We start from the raw sequence: 17,536 nt of genomic DNA, 5'->3' as shown, positions 1-17,536 counted from the left end.
TTAATTGTTGGGGCTGGGAATGTGGCTTAGTGGCAGAATGCTTGCCTAGCATGCAAGAAGCCCTGGGTTGGATTCCACAGTAACACATACACAGAAAAAGCCAGAAGTGGTGCTGTGGCTCAAGAGGTGCAGTGTTAGCCTTGAGCAAAAAAAGTTTTATGGGCTTGGAATGTGACTTAGTGGTAGAGTGCTTACCTTGCATGCATGAAGCCCTGGGTTGATTCCTCAGTACCACATAAACAGAAAAAGCTGAAAGTGGTGCTGTGGCTCAAGTGGTAGAGTGCTAGCCTTGAGCAATAAAAGCTCAGGAACAGTGCCCATGCCCTGAGTTCAAGCCCCAGAATTGGCAAAAAAAAAAAAAAAAGTTTAAGGACAGGGCCCAGGCCTAGAATTCAAGCCCCAGGACTGGCAAACAATAAAAAATAAGAATAAAAATTAATTCTTTTTTCTCAGGGAATGTGCTGCCAGAATACAGGTGTCACTAGAATCACCACTAAATCAAAGTCAATATATAGCAGGAAAAGACTTACATTAACCTATTCCTCACTGGACATGTAGACTAGTCAAGTCCATTAGTACTGGTCAGCTGTTCTGCAGATTGGTGGATTCAACATCAACAACAACAAACAGTAAGAAATTGAGAAGGAAGCTATGGAGACAGGAAATGACCCCTTCAAATATGCCAATGTCTTGGATAAATTGACAGTGACTTATGTGATGGTACCACCATTAATATCTCCTTGTGAGAGTTTGAGAGCAGTAAGTATTATGTGACTACCATCAACTCTGTGGGATACAGATGCTATAAAAAATGTGATTGTCAACACACCTGAGGCTGACTGTGCTGTCTTGATTGTTGCTGCTGGTGTTGATCTTACAGCAAATCTCTTCAAAACAGCAGGCCTACAAAGCATGCACTTCTGGCTTACACCTGGTGTGAAGCAACTAATTTTTGGTGTTAAAATGGATTCCACTGAGCTACCTATAGCCAAAAGATATACAACAGAATCATTAACAAAGTCAGTGCTTGCATTAAGAGAACTGGGTATAATCCTAACAGTAGCATTTGTGTCAATTTCTGGTTGGAATGGTGAGAACACATTGGAGCCAAGTGCTAACATGCCTTGGTTCATGGCATGGGAAAGTTATCCATCAAGAGGGCAATGCCAGTGAAATCATGCTACTGGAAGCCAGCACTAGGACTTGAACTCAGGGCCTAAGCACCGTCCCTTAGCTATTCCACCCAAAGCTGGCTCTCTACCACATAAGCCACAGCTCCACTTCTGGCTTTTTGGTGATTAAACAGAGCTAAGAGTCTCTTATCCGGGCTGGCTTCAACCCCAGATCTAAGATCTAAGCCTACTGAGTAGCTAGGATAACAAGCATAAGCCACTGATACCTAGCTCTGTTTTCTTGTTCTGACATCAATTCTGTCTTTACTTTTATATCGAACCCATGGAAATAAAATTATTTCCTCCTCAATCTTTTCAATCTCCTTCTGACTCCATTTTAACCATTAGTTTCTGTCCCATTTTTTAGATTCTGTTTTGCAGGCTCTCTTAAAAGAATTGCTTAAAGCCGGGTGCCAGTGGCTTACGCCTGTAATCCTAGCTACTCAGGAGGCTGAGATCTGAGGATCTCAGTTCAAAGCCAGCCCTGCAGGAAACTCGGTGAGACTCTTCTCTCCAAAAACCACTAGAAAACCAAAAGTGGCGCTGTGGCTCAAGTGGTAGAGCACTTGCCTTAAGCTGAAGAGCGCAGGGACAGCACCCAACCCAAGCCCAGAGTTCAAGCCCCACGACCAACCAAAAAAAAAAAAAAAAAAAAGAATTGCTTGTATTTGTCATCCCAACTCATCTGCTCTTTTTCTACTTACTCACCCCACTTTGCTGCACAAAATTTGGCTTTCTGGGTACCTCATTCCTTTATACTACTTCACTGACCGCTCCTCTCATCTCCATTACTGGCACATCCGTGTCTCCATTCATTTTGCACTAATCGTAGGGCTTAATCCTTGTCTTTCTTCTATTTACATTCTTTCCTTTGGTGACCTTATCTAGTCTAATAACTTTGTCTCTTTAAAATGCTGAAATCTCCCACATATCACTAGCTCCAACCATTTTCTTTATCCCCCACACTTACATATCCAACTAACAACTCAAGATATCCAGATGAACTTTTTTTTGTGTGTCAGTCATGGGGCTTGAACTCTAGACCTGGGTGCTGTCCCTCAGCTTTTCAGAGCCACAGTGCCACTTCCGGTTTTCTGGGTGGTTTACTGGAGATGAGTCTCAAGGATTTTCCTGCCCTGGCTGGCTTTGACCGTGATCCCCAGACCTCAGCCTTCCTAATAGCTAGGATTACAGGGTGTGCTACCAACATTGGGCCATATGAACTTTTTAAAAACATTAAAAAAAAAAAAGTAGTTGGGGCTGGGAATGTGGCTTAGTGGTAGAGTACTTGCCTAACATGATGAATCCCTAGGTTTGATTTCCTAGTACCACATAAACAAAAAAAGCAGGAAGTGGCACTGTGGCTCAAGTGGTAGAATCCTAGCCTTGAGCCAAAGAAGCCCAGGCCCTGACTTACACACACACAAAAATTAAATAAGCCCAGGCCCTGACTTACACACACACAAAAATTAAATAGTTGTACAAAGGAATTTCAAGTCCATAAATCAGATTATAAAGAAATCGAGCTATGGCTCAAGTAGTAGTGCCAGCCTTGGGCATAAAAGCTCAGGGACGTTGCCTATGCTGTGAGTTCAAGCCCCAGGACTGGCAAAAAAAAAAAAAAGTGAGATGATGAGTACAATGTATCTTGATCAATGCACACCTTCCATCTTCTCCCATTTCCTCCATCCCTACAAACTGGACAACTCAAGTTACTTGTTCAAAACTGAACTCCTGAACTGGGAGAGAGTAAAGGAAGGGATTATATTGTCCAAAAGAAATGTACTCTTTACTTGACTTATGTAACTGTAACCCCTCTGTAGATCACTTTTATGTTAATAATTAAAAATTAAAGCCGGGGGCTGGGAAGGTGGCTCAGTGGTAGAGTGCTTGCCTTGCATGCCTGAGGCCCTGGGTTCAATTCCTCAGCACCACATAAGCAAAAAGAAAAAAAAGCCGGAAATGGCGCTGTGGCTCAAGTGGTAGAGGCACTAGCCTTGAGCTGAAGAGCTGAAGGACAGCGCCCAGGCCCAGAGTTCAGGCCCCAGGACTGGACCAAAAAAAAAAAAAAAAGATTAAAGCCGGGCGCTGGTGGCTCACGCCTGTAATCCTAGCTACTCAGGAGGCTGAGATCTGAGGATCAGATCGTTCAAAACCAGCCCAGGCAGGAAAGTCTGCGAAACTCTTATCTCCAAAAAACCACTAGAAAACCGGAAGTGGCGGTGTGGCTCAAGTGGTAGAGTGCTAGCCTTGAGCTGAAGAGCTGAGGGACAGCGCCCAGGCCCAGAGTTCAGCCCTGCTGACCGACCAAACAAAACAAAACAAAACAAAACAAAAAAACCGAAAAGACAAACAACAACAACAAAAACCCCCACACAACTTCTGGACTTTTCCCTCAAATCTGCTTTGAGGAATCTCCTCCTCCCTTGTGATTTGATTTTCCCTATTAATTATTTATGACTTACTGCCTTTCCTTAAATATGATACCACCTAGGGTAGGGATTTTTGCTCTATTTTGTTCATGTATAAAGCCAAAACATCTCAAACTGTGTCCGGGTAGTCAATAAATACTTATCGAATGAATGAATGAATGAATGAGGAGGCTCCAAGAGGCTCTATCCTTACCACATCCAGAAATAACTGCGGTGTCTTAACCCCAAAGTGAAAAATCAATGGAAGGCTGGTTTGTTTGCAAGCAATAAAATGCCACCCACATTAAAAAAAAAAAACCCGTGTGTCCAGGGGTTGGAGGAGTGGTTCCCAGGGCTCACGAAAAAGCGAAAGCTGCTGCTGGTTACAAGTTCGGGGAGTCCGGATCTCAGACCAAGAAAGAAAGGAAAAAACCCTTTGTGTCTACAGAGTGAAAGCACCATAACCAGGCTCACGTCAAAACTCTCGTGGGAGACTGCAAAGGTATTTATTCCTGGAGAAACCTCTTCCCAGAGCCAGAGGTCACTTAAACGTAGTTGGCAATCACGTGAATGCACGGAGGAAACAAAACAACCCCCCGCAAGTCCACAGCCGCGCTCCCCCTCGGGCGGCTCCGGGTTCCCTTATTTGGACCTCCCTGTCAAGAGCCAGGCACCACACCCTGAGCCCTGCGGCCGCGCCACGTCCTGGGCCCCCCCTTCCAGGGCTGTAACTCACAACCGCTCTTCTTTCCTCCCAGCCCGGCTCTCCTGGGAGTCAGGAAAAAGTCTGGCGCTGCCCGGAGAACAATACACACCAACCGAGTTGGAACTGTAAGAAAAAAGTTGAGGCCGAGCCGGAGGTGGCCGCTCGCCCAGGAGTCCGAGGAGAGCCCGGCGGGTCGCCGGACGCCGCCGTCCCCGTCCTCGGGGTGCCGCACACGCCGTTCCCTGCACCTCACCGGTGCGGCGCGTGCGGGGTCCCGCGGGGAAGAAGCCCGCTGCTCTCCCTGAATTGCTTCCCGCCCCTCGCCCCGCACCCTGAGTGGACCCGTCCCGACTCTCGGAGCAGAGTCCAGAGGGAGCGAGCGTGGGCCCCGCGGGCGCCTGGAGGCGGGGAATCGGGAGCCGAGGTGAGGGAGTGGCGAGGTCGGCGCACACAGCTCCCCTCCCGACCCCCGCCCCTATATCCCGGTTCGGTCCCCACCCGCGCTTCCACCCGCGGAGTCCGCGACACCCCGGCTTCCGCGGCGCCCCCGCCCTCCTCCGCGCGCGCCTCCCCTTTAAGAGCGGGCGGCAGTGGGATTTGTGTCGGCGGAGGCGAGGCGCCGACTCCCCTTTAGGGCCGAGGCGGCGGCGGCGGCGGCGGCGGCTCGCTCTGACAGCCGCGCCGGCGGTGGGGAGCGAGCGGGGAGGCCGGGCCTCGGGTCGCCCGCCGCCGTCACCGCCGCGGGAGCCCGCGGGGAGCGCGCGCCGCACGCCGCGGCGGGGGCGGGGGAGTGGGCGGGCCGGGGGCGGGGGAGGCGGGGAGCCCAGCCGCCCGCGCCGGGTCCGCCTCTGACTGCGGCGCGGCGGGGCGATGTGCGAGTACCATGGCGAGGAGCCTCTGTCCGGGGGCCTGGCTGAGGAGACCCCGCTACCTCCAGGTAGGCCGGCGGCCGCTGCGCCACCCGGCCCGGGGGGCCAGGGCGGACGGGGCCCGGCCGGGGCGGGCGGGGGCGCGCGCTCCCCCCTCCTCCCTCCTCCCTCCGCGCGCCCGGGGTCGCCGCCCGCCCGAGCCCCGCCGCTCCCCGCCGCCCGGCACCTGGCGGCGCCCCGCGCTTCCCCGCACCCCGCCGCGGCCCTCCCTCCCTCCCTCCCTCCCGTGGCTCGGCCGGACGGCGGGGTGTGCCTGTGAGGGGGCCGGGGGCCCCGAGGTCGTAACCCGCCCGAGCCCGGCGCGTTTCCCGGGTGCGACCCCCCGCGCGTCGTCTCCGCTTTTCCCGGCCGGAGCTCGGCACGTGCCGCCGTCCTCTCCCCGGTCTCCCCGGTGCTTTCTGTCGCCCCCCTGCCGTATCCCGCTGTCTGGGGTGCCATTCTTCCATCTTTCCAAACAATTAGGACAATCTGTCCTCCCCGAGGTGCGCCCGGAGCCGGGAAGCGGCTCGCGCCTCTGTGTGTGTGTGTGTGTGTGTGTGTGTGTGTGTGTGTGTGTGTGTGTGTGTGTGTGTGTGTGTGTGTGTGTGTGTGTGTGTGGCGGGGGGGGGGAGGTCGGGGTCCCGGAGCCCCGGGCGGCGCACGCGGGGTGAGGGACGGGGGGCGGGGGAGTTGGGAGGTCGGGGTCCGGGAACCCCTGGCCGCGGACGCGGGGTGAGGGACGGGTGGGCGGGCGGGCGGGGGGCAGCGGCGAGCCCGTCTCCACCCCAGTCCCCCCCTCCCCGCAGCCGCACACGCGTAATTCGCAGTCGTGTCGTGTGTGCCGTCGGCGTGTTGATTTTCCATGGTTTTTTTTTTCCCCCCCGCCGGGCTGCCGGGGCTGCCTTCGAACCCTTGCCCGGGCCTGGGCGTTCCGCGCGGTCACCAGGGGGACCCCCGGAGCCCGCGCGAGCCGCCGGGCGCCGAGCCGCGTCGCTCGCGAGGCCGCGCGTGCCTCGCCCCGGGTCGGCCGAATCGCGGCCGCACGCGCCCGACGCGCTTCCTTCGCCTCTCAGGTTACCGAGACCTGAGGGGGTTTAGGTGGGTGGTTTGTTGGACTCGGCTGGTGGGCTGGAAACCAGTGATTTTTAAAAAGTTGAGAGAAGGAACCATCCAGGGCAAGTAAACTGTGATTTTTTTTTGTTTTGCTTGAAAATGATAGAGGTAGGTTATTACTCTAAAGGAAGGATGGACTGCAGATTTGGAAGCATGGTTCAGCCAGTCTGATGTCAAAGGTTGCAAGAATACATCTGAATGTTCTCTTTCTTGCAGCCCCTTGTAATTGCAGTTTGAGTGACAGTTTTATAATCCAGTCTGGAAACCAACCCAGGGCTAGGGAACTCTTCATGTCAGTTAAAGTATCAGGATATTTAAAATGTTTTCACTAAAACAGTCTATCTAACTAATAATAATTCTTCGAATTTAGATGTAGACTTTCTTAGACTTTGATGATTTTGGTTACAAAATAATGCTTTCCGCGGATATATGATTGTGGCATATCCCCCCCCCCCCCTTTTTTTTTCTTTTGCCATTCCCCACACTTGAACTCAGGGCCTTGCAGCAGCTTCATTCATGGCTGGCACTCTTTACCACTTGAGCCAGACTTCATCCTGTGACTGACCTTCTTTGGCACTGTAATGTTAGGGATTTCAGATTGACTAAATCATTTCTTTTTTTTCTTTTTCTTGGGGGGAGGGGGAGGAATGGCGGTTGTGGAGCTTGAACTCAGACCCTGAGGTCTTTGCAGAAGCCCAGCGCTGCAGTACCACTTTGAGCCACAGGTCTACTTCTACTTCTTTTTTTTTTTTTTTTTTTTTTTTTTGGTCAGTTCTGGGGCTTGAACTCAGGGCCTGGCACTGTCCCTGAGGTTCTTTTGCTCAAGACCAACACTCTACCACTTGAGCCACAGCTCCACTTCTGGCTTTTTCTGTTTATGTGGTACTAAGGAGTCAAAACCAGGGCTTCATGCTAGGCAAGCATTCTACCACTAAGCCACATTCCCATATCCTGAATTTCTTTATTTGAACATTGCTATTACCAAACTAAGGTAATTTCAGAAATTAGCATTTCAAAAGGATTTTAAGGCATAGTGACATTTTATTTTATTTTATTTTTATTTTTTGGGTCTGGTCATGGGCCTGAAGTCTGGGCCTGGGCGCTGTCCCTCAGCTCTTCAGCTCAAGGCTAGTGCTCTACCACTTGAGCCATAGCACCACTTCCGGCTTTATTTATTTTTTTGCTTATGTGGTGCTGAGGAATCGAACCCAGGGTCTCATGCATGCAAGGCAAGCACTCAACCACTGAGCCACCTTCCCAGCCCCAATAGTGGCATTTTAGTAGTCTATTTCTGTATAAAGTATCTCTTAGACGGAAACTTTATAGGTATAGTATTATAGGACAAAAAAGAAAGATTTTCCAAACCTGAAATTCTAAGAGGCTAGTGTTTAAAATACCATCTTAGTATTGGTAGCAATTTTCTCTATGAATTTTCTTGTTATCGCTCATGATATTGTTTCAATTTAAATTTTTTTTTTTTGCCAGTCCTGGAACTTGAACTCAGGGCCTGGACACTGTCCCTGAGCTTCTTTTTATTTTTTATTTTTTTTTGGGTCCGGTTGTGGGGCCTGAACTCTGGGCCTGGGCACTGTCCCTCAGCTCTTCAGCTCAAGGCTAGCGCTCTTACCACTTGAGCCACAGCACCACTTCCGGCTTTTTTCTTTTTGCTTATGTGGTGCTGAGGAATCGAACCCAGGGCCTCATGCATTCGAGGCAAGCACTCTACCACTGAGCCACCTTCCCAGCCCATCCCTGAGCTTCTTTTGCTCAAGGCTAATACTACTACTTGGGCCACAGCACCACTTCTGGCCTTTTCTGTTTGTGTGATACTGAGGAATGGAACCCAGGGCTTCTTGCATACTAAGCAAGCACTCTACCACTAAGCCACAATCCCAGCTCCTAACTAGTTAATTTTTTTTAAGGTCTTTAGATTACTCAGGTGTCCTACCTTCTCCATTCCCTCCTCATTGCCCAAAATTTCTTGTATGTTCTCTACCACTAGATACTTTAACCTCAAAATTGTTTTGGGCAAAGTCAACCTTTTTTCAACTGAGAAGCTACTGTACAACTAGTTTCTCAGCCACTAACTACTGAAGGTTGAATTCATATGTACAGTTCTTTTTCTTTTCTTGAAAATAAAATCATGTTCCTTTAGTAACAGCATGGGGCATGAGAACAAGGCCAACGTTTGCTTTTTGAGCGTTTATTCACCTAGATGTACACTATGGCTTATGGATTCAATCAAGTACTTAATTCATATTTGTTGGATGCCTGTCACATGGCAGAAACTGTGGAGGATCCAGAGAGAGGTGCACAGTCACCTTTGTGATCCACATCATGCTTAAGATCTAGTCAGGGAAACAGACTTTAATCACATAATCTTAGGAATGTGTGGTGAGGAGTAATTGCTCTACAGGAAAAGAGGAACAAAAAGCTGAATGATCGGTACACAACAGGTATTTCACCGTGAGAATTATTATACATACATAAAAAATGATGAACTGTATGTACCCATTACCTGACCTCAACAATTAGCAGTATTATTTCATTCCCCACCCCATACCTCTTTTCAACTAAAGAATTTAAAAGCAAATTTCAGACATCAGTCATATCATCTCAATCAAAGGTATGCATTCTAAAAAACAGCAAAATTCTCAGATGTAAATATTATACCATTATCATGCCTAAAAAAATTAAGAACAATGTGATATTTTTTGCAACCTTCTTCTTGGTTACACTTCATCCCTGGTGCACTGACTAAATTTTATTTGCCCATGGAGAGTGTTTATTGGGACTTCAAAGGATTTCTTGGCAAAAACGAAATAAAAAACTTTCCTCTTACCAGCTTGTTTATGTCAGAAATTCTTCATAGCAGGGAAACTAATGCTCATGTTTTGGGAGAAAATCTTAGAATACAAATGTCTGGATAAGTAACATTTCTGCATGAATGTATTTTGATTTAGAATGAGGTTGTTATTATTCAAGTTTAAGAGATGTTTGGTTTGTGGGTAGGGGAAGGATACAAAGTACAAGAAGGAAATGAATTTATTTCAAAGAGTGGGTGAGATGAGGATGTAGCAAGAGGATGGGGCTAGCTTTGGATACTTTTTTTTTTTTTTTTTGTCAGTCCTGGTGCCTGAACTCTGGGCCTGGGCACTGTCCCTCAGCTCTTCAGCTCAAGGCTAGTGCTCTACTACTTGAGCCACAGCACTACATCTGGCTTTTTCTGCTTATGTGGTGATAAGGAATCGAACCCGAGGCCTCATGCATGGAAGGCAAGCACTCTACCACTGAGCCACCTTCCCAGCCCTAGCTTTGGATACTTGTAATTTTTTTTTTTTTTGTCTTCAACTAGATAGGGTCAAAGATCAGTTATGTCCTTAGATGTTGAGGTCTTAGGGCTGGCAGGTTTTGTGTGTGCGCACGTGTGCGCGCACGTGTGTGTGTATGTGTGTGTGTGTGTGTCCGTGTGTCCGTGTCCTGTTGTCCCTGAGCTCTTTTGCTTAAGACTAGCTCTCTGCCATGGAGAGGTGTGTGTGTGTGTGTGTGTGTGTGTGTGTGTGTGTGTGTGTGTGTGTGTGTGTGTGTGTGTGTGTGTGTGTGTGTGTGTGTGTGTGTGTGTGTGTGTCCCCTGCTGTCCCTGTGTGTGTGTGTGTGTGTGTGTGTGTGTGTGTCCCCTGCTGTCCCTGAGCTCTTTTATTTTATTTATTTATTTTTGTCAGTCATGGTCCTGAACTCTGGGCCTGGGCACTGTCCCTCAGCTCTTCAGCTGAAGGCTAGTGCTCTACCACTTGAGCCACAGCGCCACTTCTGGCTTTTTCTGATTATGTGGTGCTGAGGAATGGAACCCAGGGCCTCATGCATGCAAGGCAAGCACTCTACCACTGAGCCACCTTCCCAGCCCCTCCCTGAGCTCTTTTGCTTAAGACTAGCTCTCTGCCATGGAGCTACAGCTCTGCTTCGGGCTTTTGGTGTAGTTAATTGGAGATAAGAATTTTAGGAATTGTCCTGCCTGGGCTGGCTTCAAACCAAGATCCTCAGATCTCAGTCTTCTGAGTAGTTAAGATTACAGGCATGAGCTGCCAATGCCTGGTCAGATTCTCTTTTTTCTCCCCACCTGCAACTTTTAAGCATTTGGCTTACTTAAAAAGAAGCTTCATTTTCAGTATTTTATTAATCTAGATATCACTGTGGTAGTTCTTCTAGAGAATTTAGCCTTTTGTAATTACTGATGCAATTTCACCTGTAATAGGTATTTATGGGCTAAATGTAGGCACCCAATCCCTATGTCTACCTTTATTTACATGGCAAAAGAAATTCTATTGTTCATGAAGAAAAGAACTTGTGTATGTATTCCTGCCACTAGTAGAATAATGCTCAGCAATAAAGTGCAATGAAGTACTGATACATATCTTAATGTGGGTGGGTGAACCTTGAAAATATTAAATATATGAAAAAAGCCAGTTACAAAAGAACTTACTGTATAATTCCATTACTAGGAAATGACCAAAATGGGCATATGTAGGAGACAGAAAATAAATCAGTGATTTCTCAGAGCTAGGAGGAGTGTGGAAAATGAAGATTGAATAGTAAATAGTTAGGAGGCTATAAGGGGGTGGGAATGTTCTAGAATTGATAGTGGTGATGGTTGCACAACTCTGAATATGAAAAACTACAGAATTGTATGCTTTAAATGAGTTTGTGAATTATAGTTCCATGAAGCTGAAAAGGAAAGACAAAGGGAGGGATGGAGGGAGTGAAGAAAGGAAGAGAGGAGGGAAGGAAGGTAAGAAATGACTTCTCATGAATGTGATCCTTGTTTCTGCTCCTTGCTACATGTTCCATCATTGCCAGCTTTTTGGTGCAGGGGACATTTGCTTCCAGGGGAGCAGTAAAGACACAGTATACCTCCCTGAGAGCTAGGAGGACTTGGGACCTTTTCCAAACAGCTGGCCAACAAACATATACTTGAGCAGCAAGTTTCTTATGGCAAGGCATCCTGTCAGAACAAGCTAATTTATAGCTCCATCCTTTGCATCTGCTTTGTTGAAAACTTACCTGGAAGTCGGGCACCGGGGCTCACACCTGTAGCTCCTAGCTACTCAGGAGGCTGAGATCTGAGCATCGAAGTTCAAAACCAGCCCAGGCAGAAAAGTCCATGAGACTCTTATCTCCAATAAACCACTCAGAAAACTGGAAATGGCGCAGTGGTCAAGTGGTACAGCTCAAGCTTTGAGCTGAAGAGCTCGCGAGGGACAGTGTCCAGGCTCAGAGTTCAAGCCCTATGACCAAAGAAAAGAAAGGAAGGGAGGAAGGAAGGAAGGAAGGAAGGAAGGAAAGAAAGAAAGAAAGAAAACCTACCTAGAAAATAGCACTTTCTGGAAGAAAAGGAAGGAAAGAAAGAAAACTTACCTAGAAAATAGCACTTTCTGGACTGGCCAAAATAGGTTGCAGCATATTGAATGAGTCTTGCCTCTGAGGTAGGAACTATATGTATGTGTTGACTAGCTTAAGCCATTTTTAGGTTGCATTTTGTTCAACTCACCATTACACTGTGTCTTCCTGCGTGTGGTAACCCAGCCTAGCACCTGCATTTCATGTTTTTTTTAACTGTATTTTTTTTGTCTTTTCTTTTTTGGTACTGGGGATCGAACCCAGGACGTTGCACTTGCTAGGCAAGCGCTTTGCCACTGAGCTACATCCCAGCCCGCATTTCATGTTTTTAGCAGTGTGTTTTCTACAAATCGTGATCTGCTTTTGTTAGGGCTTACTCAGTTTGAGTGAGGCTTGATAATGCAGAGCCCTATAATTTGTTAGGTTTTGTTAGAATACCTCCTTCCTCCTCACTATCATTAAGTCCTTGAAGAATGAAAGTTAAGACAATTTAGAGTAATTTGCTCTACTTAGATTATACACATTTTCCATTCCAGTCACTCTGCCTACACTCTGTTGCATATGAAAAGATGATAAAATTCTAATAGAATGGTACAACTCTAATAGAATCTGGGTATTTTATGATTTCCAAGCCCTTTAGATTTCCATAGCAAAAATTTAAATTGTTTTGAGGCAGACTCTTTTTGTTATTCTTGTTTTTGGTTATGGGGCTTGAACTCTGGGCCTGGGTGCTGTCCCTGAGCTCTTCAGCTCAAGGCAAGCACTCTATCACTTGAGCCACAGTGCCACTTCCAGTTTTTTGGTGGTTCATTGGAGATAAGAGTCTCATAGACTTTCCTGCACAGGTTGGCTTTCAACTGTGGTCTTCAGATCTCAGCCTCCTGAGTAGCTAGGATTACAGGCATGAGCTATCAGCACCCAGCTAGAGGCAGACTCAGGACTGCTGTGGCAATTTTCATGCATTCAGTAGGACTGTCATAAATAAATAGATAGCTTGATTTATTAGAATGTTAGCACCCATGTAACATTTCCAATGCCTGATATGTTGGCCTATATTGTTACTATTTTTTCAAATACTTTGGTTCATTCATTATGGCTTACTGTATCTTGTTTGAGATTTAGTTTCAGATCGGGTCACTGATGTAGATTCACTGGTAATAGTGCCAGTGTTGATAAAATAGTGCAGTAAGTGTAATATGATTTCTTCCCCATTCTCAGTCTTCAGGTTTAAAAAAAAAAATCTATGGATAATTTGAGTTGTTGATTTGTCTTTATTCCTGAAAAGCCATAGAGGAAGAAGGCTCTTGCTTTTTTTGTCACAACTTTTTTGCCTCTGCCTGAAAATAAACTTCTGATCAATGATTAACTTTCTGAAATTATGTGTGTATAGAGAGTATGTCCATCCACAGTATCTTAAATTCAAGCATGCAGCAGACAATGGGGCACTCTCTTATAACAACAACAATTAGGAGTCTGAGGCAGGAGGATTGGGAGTTCAAGGCCAGACTGGAATAGTGAGACCTTGCCTCAAAAAAACAAATCTTTTTTTTTTTTTGGGTCCGGTCGTGGGGCCTGAACTCTGGGCCTGAGCGCTGTCCCTCAGCTCTTCAGCTCAAGGCTAGCACTCTACCACTTGAGCCACAGCGCCACTTCCGGCTTTTTCTTTTTGCTTATGTGGTGCTGAGGAATCGAACCCAGGGCCTCATGCCTGTAAGGCAAGTGCTCTACCACTGAGCCACCTTCCTAGCCCCATTAAAAAGACATTTAAGTGTGGAATTTTCATGTAACTTTTTCTTTTTTTGGGGGGGAGGGTCTGGTCATGGGGCCTGAACTCTGGGCCTGGGCACTATCCCTCAGCTCTTCAGCTCAAGGCTAGCGCTCTACCACCTGAGCCACAGTGCCACTTCTGGCTTTTTTTCTTTTCGCGTATGTGGTGCTGAGGAATCGAACTCAGGGCCTCAGGCATGCAAGGCAAGCGCTCTACCACTGAGCTACCTTCCCAGCCCCTCATGTAACTTTTTCTGTCCTTGTTAGAAATGGTGAATTCTAGCCACTGTAATCCTAGCTACTCAGTAGGTGAGATCTGAGGATCACGTTTCATAGCCACCCTGGGCAGAAAAGTCTCCATGAGACTCTTATCTCCAATTAGCCACTCAAAAACTGGAAGTGGCACTGTGGCTCAAGTCGTAAAGCACTAGCCTATACCATAAATAGGCTCAGGAACAGCAGCCAGGCCCTGTGTTCAAGCCCTACAACTGACCAAAAAAAAAAAAAAAAAAAAGAGGAGGAAGAAGGGTGAATTCTAGCCTGGTGCTAGTGGCTCTGCCTATAATTCTAGCTACTCAGGAGTCTGGGATCTGAGGATCATGGTTTGGAGCTAGCTGGAACAGACAAAACAAAGAAATTCTTATTTCTAAATAACCAGAAGAAAAGCCAAAAGTATGGCTCAAGTGGTAAAGCACCAGCCTGAACAGGGGGACAAGGCCCTAAGTTCAAGTCCCAATACTGGCCTAAAAAACAGCTAGGTACCAGTAGAAATGAGAAGGAAGGACATTTAAAAATGTACCTAACAACTAAAAAAATCTCTTTGTTTTGCACTAGTCTTGGGGCTTGAACTCAGGGCCTTGGTGCTTCCCCTGAGCGTCTTTATGCTCAAGGCTAGTGCTCTATCACTTGAGCCAGCTCCACTTTTTTTTTTTGGTTATTAATTGGAGATAAGAATCTTAAGGACAGGGCTGGGAAGGTGGCTCAGTGGTAGAGTGCTTGCCTTGCAAGCATGAAGCCCTGGGTTCGATTCCTCAGCACCACATAAGCAGAAAAAGCTGGGAGTGGCGCTGTGGCTCAAGTGGTAGAGCTCTAGCTTTGAGCTGAAGAGCTGAGGGACAGCACCCAGGTCCAGAGTTCAGGCCCCAAAACCAAAAAAAAAAAAAAAAAAAAAAAAGAATCTTATGAACTTTTCTGCTCAGGCTGGCTTTGACTGAGATCCTCAGATCTCTGCTCAGTAGTTAGGATTACAGGCATGAGCTACCAGCACCTGGCCAAAAAATCTTTTAGTTTATGAAGTCTGATTTTAGAAAAAAAGATAATGCAATTTTTTTTAAACTAAATTGCTGGCAGTGCTTGGATTAGAACTCAAGGTTTTGTACTTGGTTAGGCATGTGCTCTGATCACTTGTGGCATGCCCTCACCCTTTTGTTGTTGCTGTGTGGGGTCTTGCAATGTTTCCCAGGCTGAGATTACAGGAATATGCTATCTCTACCCAGCTATAATATGAATATGTTTTTAACAACCAGCATTAGTAGGTGAATTTGTATTTATTTATTTTGCAGAAACTCGGGCTTGAACTCAAGGCTTTGTGTTCTAGGTAGACTTTTTCTGTTAAGGCTGGTGCTCTACCATTTGAGGGACACCTCCACTTCTGACTTTTTGCTGGTTCATTGTTGGTAAGAGTCTCAGGGACTTTTCTGCCCAGGTTGCCTTTGAACCACTATCCTCAGGTCTCCCCCTGAGTGGCTATTATTATTGGCATGAGCCACAAGTGCCTGGCTAGATTTATCTTTAGAAATACATTCTTTCTCTGGGTGCTGGTAATTCACACCTGTAATCCCAGATACTAAGGAGTCTGTGATCCAAGGACCACAGTTCAAAGCCAGCCTCAGCAGGAAAAGCTGTGAGACTCTTACCTCCAGTTAACCACCAGAATACCAAAAGTGGCTCTGTGGCTCATTGTGGTAGAGCACTAGCCTTGAACAAAAGAGCTCAGGGACCAAGCCCAAGCCCTGAGTTCAAGCCCTATGACTGACAAATACCCAAAAGCTTTCTTTGTTGTTAGGTATTTAATAACATTAAATAATTAACCTGTTGAGGTGTGGTGTTGATATTATGGTTGTGGTTTTGTTTGCTTTTTTTTTTTATTGTGGTCAAAACATGTAAGATAAAATTCACCATCTTAAATATATAGTATAGTAGTGTTAACTCTATGCACATTCCCAGCCCATAAGTATGTGGGCTGGAAATGTGGCTTAGCGATACAGTATAGTTCAGTGTTACAGCATTTGGCCAGCATGTGCAAGGTCCTGGGTTAAATCCCCAGCACTGAAAAAAATTGAAAAACAGAATGACCATACTCAGGAGTAGAGGCAAAAGGATTATCAGTCAAGGCAAAATTGAAACTTTACCACTGAACACAACTCACTATTTCCTTCTTACCCTCCAGTCGTTGGTAACCACATCCTATTTTCTGTTCCTATTAGTTTGGTTGCCTTAAGTGCTTTATATAACTTAAATTGTGCAGGTTTTTTTTTTTTTGACACAATGTCTTGCTATATCTATCTATATATCCATCCATCCATCAGTCCCATCTGGCCTTCACTGATAATCCCACATACTTATGGGCTGGGAATGTGGTTTAGCGGTAGAGTGCTTGCCTAGGCATGCATGAAGCCCTGGATTCAAGTCCTCAGAACCACATACACAGAAAAAGCTGGAAGTGCCCTATGGCTTAAGTGGCAGAGTGCTAAGCCTTATGCAAAAGCAGTTTGGGGACAGTGTTGAGGCCTTGTTCAAGCCTCATAACTTGCAACAAAACAAAACACAGAATAGCCAGCGACTTTATTATTTAGTTTATAATAAGCACATCCTCTTCTTATAGGATATAATCAAGATAATTATTATATATGTTTCTCTGTACAAATAACAGCATACATATAACCAGTTATAGGCATAAGTTTATATAGATCATAATAAATATATGCATTAAATATACTTATTTGTAGTTCAGCAATAAAGTGTGTATGCAAAGCCTTGGATTTCTATCCTTCATATGAAAGAGACAGAATGACAGAGTGACAGTGAGAATTGCTTTAATGAAAAAACCTATTTTTTCTTGTTTTTTTCATTTTGCCGATTCTGGAGCTTGAACTCAGAGCCTGGGCACTGTCCCTGAGCTTTTGCTCAAGGCCAGCACTCTATCACTTGAGCCATAGAACCACTTCTGGCTTTTTCTGTTTATATGGTGCTGAGGAATCAAACCCAGAGCTTCATGCATGCAAGGCAAGCACGCTACCACTGAGCCACCTTCCCAGCCCATTACTTTGCATTTTTATTTGTTCTTTTTTTTGTGTGTGTATGCTGGTCTTGGGACTTGAACTCAGGGTCTGGGCACTGTTCCTGAGCTTTTGTATTCAAGGTTGGTGTTCTACCACTTGAGCCATAGCTCTACTTCCAAACAGTTTTGGTGATTCATTTTAGATAAGAGTCTCACAGACTTTCCTGTCTGGGATGGCTTTGAACTACAGTCCTCAGATCTCCTGAGTACCTAGGATTATAGGCATGAGCCACAAACACCTGGCTATGACTTTGCATTAAAAAAAAATGGGTACTGTACTTCTTTACATAGTTATCTCATTATCTGCCTTTCTGTGTTCTGCAGGTGCATCTTTTTTTTTAGATAGGTTTTCTATATAGCTCAGTCTGGTCTTGAACTTGAGATCCTCCTGTCTTAACCTCCCAAGTGCTGAGATTGCAGGCATGTACTCAATACTTGGCCGACAGTTACTTTTTTTTTTTTTTTTTTTTGTCAGTTGTGAGGCTTGAACTTAAGGCCTGGGCACTGTCCCTGAACTTTTTTGCTCAAGGCTAGCACTCTACCACTTTGAGCCACAGAGCCACAGAGCCACTTCCAGTTTTCTAGTGGTTAATTGGCAATGAGTCTTATGGACTTGCTCAGGTCTCATCCTCTTTTTTTTTTTTTTTGGTCAGTCATGGGTCTTGAACTCTGGGCCTGGACCCTGTCCCTGAGCTCTTTAGCTCAAGGCTAGTGCTCTACCACTT

At 46.2% G+C, this 17,536-nt stretch overlaps 1 protein-coding gene across 1 annotated transcript in view; it reads left to right on the top strand.

Moving 5' to 3' along the window:
* The first annotated feature begins 5,119 nt into the window (after positions 1 to 5,119).
* Dipk1a (divergent protein kinase domain 1A) overlaps positions 5,120 to 17,536 on the top strand; it is a 58,455-nt gene continuing 46,038 nt past the window's right edge. The window contains exon 1 of the mRNA XM_070007667.1: positions 5,120 to 5,226. Within this exon, the coding sequence (XP_069863768.1) occupies positions 5,173 to 5,226 (54 nt within the window). The 5' untranslated portion in view covers positions 5,120 to 5,172. The remainder of the gene's footprint in view (positions 5,227 to 17,536) is intronic.

The sequence above is a fragment of the Dipodomys merriami genome, unplaced genomic scaffold, assembly GCF_024711535.1.
Source record: "Dipodomys merriami isolate MVZ:Mamm:240054 unplaced genomic scaffold, mDipMer1.0.p SCAF_7, whole genome shotgun sequence".
Taxonomy (NCBI): Eukaryota; Metazoa; Chordata; class Mammalia; order Rodentia; family Heteromyidae; genus Dipodomys; species Dipodomys merriami.
The sequence above is the reverse complement of the archived record's forward strand: the minus strand, read 5'-3'. Positions and strand labels throughout refer to the sequence as shown.